General features: G+C 33.7%; 1 protein-coding gene across 3 annotated transcripts in view; it reads right to left on the bottom strand.

The window, feature by feature from the left end:
• Window positions 1-1,422: 1,422 nt before the first annotated feature.
• Window positions 1,423-6,416, bottom strand: part of ZNF800 (zinc finger protein 800) — a 23,810-nt gene continuing 18,816 nt past the window's right edge. For all 3 annotated transcript variants that reach the window (XM_010831724.1, XM_010831726.1, XM_010831725.1), the window contains one exon: window positions 1,423-6,126. In XM_010831724.1, the coding sequence (XP_010830026.1) occupies window positions 4,430-6,126 (1,697 nt within the window). In that variant the 3' untranslated portion in view covers window positions 1,423-4,429. The remainder of the gene's footprint in view (window positions 6,127-6,416) is intronic.

Genomic DNA, 6,416 nt, shown 5'->3' with positions numbered 1-6,416 from the left:
ATTTATATACATGTCTGTGTGTGTGTGTGTGTGTGTATATATACATATATGAGCAAAATCCTATCTTTATGTGTGTATATAAATAAAACTAGGCTAAAAATTAAGGATGGATAATTTATTATTATTTAAGAATGTACAAACTGTTTAAAAAGGTTTTGTTCTTGAAGCAGGGAGAAAGGGTGGGGGTGGCGGGGGGAGGGACATGAACCGCAAAAATGGTTACTGTGCATTCAAAGTGTATCTGCAATGTTAAACAATCAACACCTGCTTAGGGAATTCCACAGCAGTCTAATGGTTAGGACTCCACACTCTCACTGCTAAGGGCCCAGGTTTGAAACCTGGTCAGGGAACTAAAATCCCACAGGTAGCACATCATGGTCAAATAAAAAAATAAACAAAAAAACCACCTGCTTAGTGTCAGCCATACTCATCCAGTTCTCACTTGCACTATACAAACTTAAAAAGTTGAAGTGCAAGCCATACCTTTTATTGTTTTTCCTCTTCCACCAATATAATTTAGGAGTAAAAGATATCTTCAGGGAAGAAGTAAGTTGAATTCTATAGAAAAACTGTTGATCAAACAGCAGCAAAGGTAGATAATTTGTACCCAGAGATAGATCTTAAAGTAAGGCATTCTTGATAGTTCTTTACCTGATTAACCACTACTCCCCCTCACTCCACAACAAAAAGTGCCACAAATACTTGCTTATACAGCCTACATGCAAAAAGCTTCCGGCACAAATTTCTTAGGCCTTTTCTCAAAAGCCTCAAGCCTGATCCTCTTGAGATGACAAAGCCCAAGAGTCAAAATAAAATCAAAAAGTTAAGGATGAAGACCAGAAAGGAATACGAAGAACAAAGAATTTCTAATCACTTCTTACATGTTCATTCTACTCTTCTTAACTGGTCTGAGTTCTCTAACTCCTATGTCGCCCATGATCCATTAATTTAGCTACTATGATAAAATATTCTTAATCTCTCCAGGCCCTTCTAATTTGGACAAGTCCTGACATAGTGGTGTTTTGTTTTGTTTTGTTTTAACTCTATGACCCAGATGAAATCTTTTTATAGTCCTTGGAACCCTTGATGCTCCCTCCTAAATTCCTGCTCTGTGGCCCTAATGTTATGACTGAGGAGACAAACTATGTGAATGGTCCTGTGAAAACGAGTGAGTGGAGGAAGGGAATTGCTGCAATTGGGCTCCACAAGCATCAGGCTATTTCTCTTTCTTCCCTACAGGATTTAACAAGTAAAGTAGAAAGGAAAAGGCTGGCATACACATGGGAAGCTGCAGCAAAGAGCTACCCCAAGATTTTTAGGAATCCTCATTATCTTTCCGTTTGTTATAGGCAGTTAAGTCTGGAAAAATATCTTTGGAATATGTCTTGTGTGTGTAGGAATGCATAAAAGATAACACCTTGCAAAAGTCAAACATACAGGTTTAATAATGTGCCACTAATGAAGATGGTTTATAAATGAAATAACACCTACACATTTAGTTCCCTAAATATATTATGCTATTAATCATTAAAGTTAGACCTATAAGTACAAGTTTTCCATATGTGGAAAAGTAAATCTGTTTTTAAATTAAAGAGAAATTATCACTCTAACTCTTAAAAATAAAACGATCAGGATAAATTTCAAGTGTAGCCGCTCAGTCACTGAATAAATTTAAATTTGATAATAAAACATTTAAGTTTCAACCAATGCACCTTCGCTGAAGCACATTTAGCTGAAATAACTTCGAGTCTTGTTTATTTCCATCACATATAGTACATTTTTCCAACAAGAGCACGTGTACATTCAATATAGAACATTTCCAGCAAGTTACAGTCTTTCTACTTTCCTTTCACAGTATATTTTAGTGCAAAGCACTGGGAAGGGTAAATGCTTTTCTAGCTATAAAATCATTTTATTATGACCTTGTGGATCTTCAACATTTTAAATTTTATATAAAAAGTATATAGATGGACAGGGTCCCTCCTAAGTTCACATGTGAACCTATATAAAAACATGGTATATTCTCCTGCTGTACCTTTTAAAATTATAATTTGACAAAAATTACTAAAAATTATTTAAAAATAAAGTATTCCTTAAAAAATACAGAATATTGATACACAAAAACCTGCCCAATATTTCATTAAAGATAGATGTACTTCTGTTTTCCCTAAAATCTTGATTACAAAAATGGACAAAAATTTATTATTTTTTAAATTTTTCAGTAGGAATCAAATATTATCTAAAGTAGTCATCTAAGATTTTACTTGGGAGAGGGGGAAAAAGCAGGGTTTACACCCCAATCTTCCTTTTTTAGCAGTATTTAAAGAAATAAACTAATATTGTAAGAAGTGGTTGTGCAGGGATTGTCTGCATCCATAAAATTTCAGTAAGCTATTTACTACTGCCTTCATATTAACATCAGTAAATGTGCGGTCTTTAAAAAAAAAAACTGAAAATTTAAGTTGCATCTATCATTAAAGTGCTTTGAATGAAATTTAAAGAAATACAGGGGAATGTTTAATTTTCATAAAAACCTCAGATGTTTACAAATGAAGAATGTGATGATCCATGGGTGAAAATGAGCTGCAACTTTCCTGTAGTATAAATTTTAGAATGAAACTTGCAAACATTTAAGTGCTGTAGAACAAGTTAGAAATAAATGGATGTAAAAATAATTACAAATATTTAGCAGGCTAAATATTTATAATGTGCTGATATTAATTTATCTTTTGGTCCTAACATACACTCACTAGGAAATTATGTATCTGTACAATCCAGATAAAAATTCTGCCAAATGAAGTGGAACAAAACTAAAATCACTAAGATAAAGTCTTTGTTAATTAAAAATCACCAGTGGTGATATTTTGTTCAGGTTGTTGATCACTTTAATCAACAAACTGTTGGAAAACAAAATTTGCACCATCTGTGTAGAAAACGTAGACCAAATGCACAAGGGTGGTTAGTTGATGGATTGTGATGACAGTACTTAATGTCACAGCTACTTGAAAGTGCTGGAAGAGGCAGTGCCTTAGAAACAAGTGGTTAGATGGTTATTATTTTAGTCAGAAACAGCAGTTACAGTCATATATTTATCAAAACTTTTTCTTTTTTTCCTCATAGTACCATCTGAAGATGTTTAGTGGTTCTAACACCAATTTAAAGTCTTTCCACAAAAATGAACTCCAAACCTTTTCGTACATCACTTGAAGTTATCTGAGGAGAAATGGGAATAAATGAACACTTTTGAGTTTACCGATAAAACCTTATTTTTAGAATTTTACAATAAATGACTTCTAAAGAATGGTTTCGTCTCAAGTTTTCCACACAAAAAAAATGTGTGATAGTCAAACCACAACATTTAACCTACTCAGCACTCAAACTAAGTATACTGCTTTAGAACCTGAATCCAAAACTACCTTAATACTAATTAAATATATTAAATGCCTTAATACAAGGGACACAGGTACTAAAGGTAAACTTTAAAAATACAGGGAGATTTACAAAAACAAGTACAGGGAGTCTACGCCTTATTTTATATTGCTTTTTAAAAATCTACATTTGTTCCAAAACCCTCTAAAAAAGTAATATTATTTTCTTTTTTCCCAATAGGGATTTTACTTTTCAACACAAAACCATAAAAAAAAAGAAAAAAAACCTACTTAATAATATTAACTATGCTGAAATGATCACCAAAAGTTTATTTAAACAAAAAGGTAAAAATAAAGAGGATCTGGGACCTAAACAATCACTTTCCATAGATCAAAACTAAAACACGGTAACTAATACATACTTCCAAGGAAAAGGAAAAATAATCCAAACTTTTGTTTATCGAGTTTTCCCCTTTGCCTGGAAGCACTATGTTAAACGTAAATAATAAATGCTAATTGTTCTAAATTCAATTTGGGGGTTGTATTTTTTCTGAGTGCAGCACTTTATTTAGCCATCACAGATTAATTTTTACAATAATTACAGTGCCTCAAAAGATGTTTTTCCTATAATTATCGCCTTCACAAATTCATTCTAATATACTTAACTTTCCCACAATGTATTAATTAGTAGACTAAGTCACTGAATCAAATTAAACCTGTGCAAAGTTAGTTAAACAGAAGACTTCTATTGTAAACATAAGCCAATATTAATGTATATATTTTACAACATTGAGAGGAAATCACTGACCCTGTGCCATCTATCTATAACTATATTGCATTGTCCTGTGGAAGATTAAGTTCTGAAGTTAACTTTTGTTCCCAAGCCATTGGAATAAAGGTCACTGAAGAGGTAAATGCAATATGCACATTACTCTTGCAGTTCCCATTGCCATAAGATATATGGAAGCAAACGTGTTAAAATGGAACCAGCTATAAATTATGGTCAAATGATTGTTTTAGTTCGATGGGGGGAAATAAAGCAAAACTCTGTTAACTGTTCCTCACCAGACAAGAGCCTTAGATCTTGTACTTCGGCCTTTGGTTTTGTTTCCTTCAGGTGAATTGGAAGCATTTGCCTTATGAGTTTTCTTATGATGCTCAAGATAAGTCTTTTTGGCAAATGCCTTTCCACATTTATTGCATCTGTGAAGAGAGAAGTTTTTTGTGACTTTTACTTCAATACCAACATCAGCTACTTCGTACTTTTTACTAGGAGAGTTAGAAGTGCCATCATGTTTTGCATCACTATGTTTTGCTTCGTCTCTCGAAGGGCCTCTTTTTGTCACTTTATTTAGAACAAAATCAATGGGCTTTTTTATAGCTCTGATCTCTAAACTGGCTGTTATTTTCCCAAGATAACGGGATGACTTTTTATGAACCACAGTTATATGTCGTATCACATCACGCTTCCGACGAGTTTCATAAGTGCAAAGAGGACACTTGTAGAATTTAACATAAATGTTATTCCCATCTGTGTGCAATTCAATGTGTTTAGTCAAGTTCTGTTTCGAAGTAAACTGACGTTTACAAAGTTTACAGTAAAGTTGCTTAAAATCAAAGCCAGCTGAAAGTTTGGGTTTCCTGGTTTTTTGCTGGCCACCTGCAGCAGACAGACTAGTTGATTTAGGGCTTTCAGAGTCTTGTTTAACTTTATTTTTCTGTGCTGCCGGTGTGTTCTTTTTTTCATTTGAATGATTTGTTCCCTTTAATTCATTCTGTGGAGAATGGGTAATGGAAGGGGGTGAAGATTCTACAGAATCTGCTGGTTCAACTTTAACTTTTATTTCTGAACTGCTGGCAGTATTATTGGGGCCTTTCTCTCTTTTAGAGTTTGTTCCAGAAAGAGTTATCTTGTGGACAATTTGCATATGTCTTTTAAGCATTATTTGTGAACTATATTTCCTCTTGCAAAGAAGGCATTTGCATGCAGTTAAATTGTATTCAGCCTTTGAAGACGACTTTTGTTTTCGAGTCTTAAAAGATTTTTTAGGAGAAACAGAATCCAGGAACAAAGGTTGCCCAGGCTTTGTTGCTATATCAGGAGTAATTGAATCCCTCCTTAGTCCTCTATGAACTTCATCAAAATGCCTCCTTACATTCGCTTTTGTAGCAAATGATTTATAACATACTGGACAACTCCTACTTAATGGAACTAGAACATTCTTACTGCGTCCTTTAGTGGACTGGTTTGGATTCTTTCGTGTTTCAATGTACTTTTTTAGTTCTTCCATCTTTTTCTTGTGTACTTTTCGAATGTGACGACGAACACCTCGTCTGGAATTGAAATCTTTTCTACAAAGACAACATATCAACTGGTGACCAAAATCAGAATTGTCAGAAGTTTCCAAGTCAGCCTGTGATTCCTGCGGTTGTTCATCAGATGGAGGTGCAACGTCATCTGCAACAATTTCAACAGGAGGGGGCTCTACAGTTTCCACCTCTGTGTCTGTAACTGGAACTGTTTTAGACTGTTCAGTGCTAGTTTCCTGTATTTGAACTTCAGGCTGTTCAGGAGTACTGCTTGACTCTGTGACTTCAGTGGGATTATCGGTCCTTGAAATATATTGAAACACTGCATTCTGATTAGTTTCTATAGGTTCTAGCTTAATAATGTATTCTCGCTTGTCCACACTTGGATATATGGCTTCTAGGAGGTCGTTTATGGCTTGGCTTTGTTTATCATTTACATCAGGAAGGTCTGTTAAGGAAAAAACAACATTTTAATCTGAAATAATTAGCCTGCTCTAGTCCTCCAATATTTTTACATGTATTATTAACCTGTCTTAAAATTTATTATTAATTTGTATTTATTTTTACAAGAGTATTATCTACTTCTCAGTATTTTATGAGGCTAAAAAACTAGTACTGATTAAATTAAAATTTGCTTTAATTTAAAATCTCATCATGGTACACAAATGTTAAGGAATAGATACAATCTGAAGAGCTACTTCTAATATAATTTTATATTAAGGGCCCTTAATATAAAAT

The sequence above is a fragment of the Bison bison genome, unplaced genomic scaffold (assembly GCF_000754665.1).
Source record: "Bison bison bison isolate TAMUID 2011002044 unplaced genomic scaffold, Bison_UMD1.0 scf7180017864530, whole genome shotgun sequence".
NCBI lineage: Eukaryota > Metazoa > Chordata > Mammalia > Artiodactyla > Bovidae > Bison > Bison bison.
This window is presented reverse-complemented; position numbering and strand designations above follow the sequence as displayed.